We start from the raw sequence: 604 nt of genomic DNA, 5'->3' as shown, positions 1-604 counted from the left end.
CCACACTCCTGGCATTTGAATGGTTTCTCTCCTGTGTGGCCTCTCTCATGGACCACAAGGGATGACTTGACAGCAAAGCATTTCCCACACTGATGGCATCTGTAAGGTCTCTCTCCTGTGTGGCCTCTCTCATGGACCACAAGGGCTGACTTCTGAGCAAAGCCTTTTCCACACTGCTGGCATCTGTAAGGTTTCTCTGCTGTGTGGAGTCTCTCATGGACCACAAGATGTGTCTTCTGAGCAAATCCTTTCCCACACTCCTGGCATTTGAATGGTTTCTCTCCTGTGTGGCCTCTCTCATGGACCACAAGGGATGACTTGACAGCAAAGCATTTCCCACACTGATGGCATCTGTAAGGTCTCTCTCCTGTGTGGCCTCTCTCATGGACCACAAGGGCTGACTTCTGAGCAAAGCCTTTTCCACACTGCTGGCATCTGTAAGGTTTCTCTGCTGTGTGGAGTCTCTCATGGACCACAAGATGTGTCTTCTGAGCAAATCCTTTCCCACACTGCTGGCATTTGTGACGTTTCTCTCCTGTGTGGCTTCTCTCATGGACCACAAGGACTGATTTGACAGCAAAGCATTTCCCACACTGCTGGCATC

At 50.5% G+C, this 604-nt stretch overlaps 1 protein-coding gene across 1 annotated transcript; it reads right to left on the bottom strand.

Annotated features, from left to right (window-relative positions):
- Positions 1-4: 4 nt before the first annotated feature.
- On the bottom strand, positions 5-599 carry LOC121918557 (zinc finger protein 25-like; the record flags this gene model as incomplete). Its single annotated transcript, XM_042444583.1, has 1 exon — positions 5-599. A coding segment is annotated over one exon (595 nt), but the record flags the coding sequence as incomplete, so codon positions are not given.
- Between the last annotated feature and the right edge of the window lie 5 nt (positions 600-604).

This window comes from Sceloporus undulatus, unplaced genomic scaffold (genome assembly GCF_019175285.1).
Source record: "Sceloporus undulatus isolate JIND9_A2432 ecotype Alabama unplaced genomic scaffold, SceUnd_v1.1 scaffold_16845, whole genome shotgun sequence".
Taxonomy (NCBI): domain Eukaryota; kingdom Metazoa; phylum Chordata; class Lepidosauria; order Squamata; family Phrynosomatidae; genus Sceloporus; species Sceloporus undulatus.
Note: the sequence above shows the minus strand (reverse complement) of the source record. Positions and strands in the feature narration are given on the sequence as shown.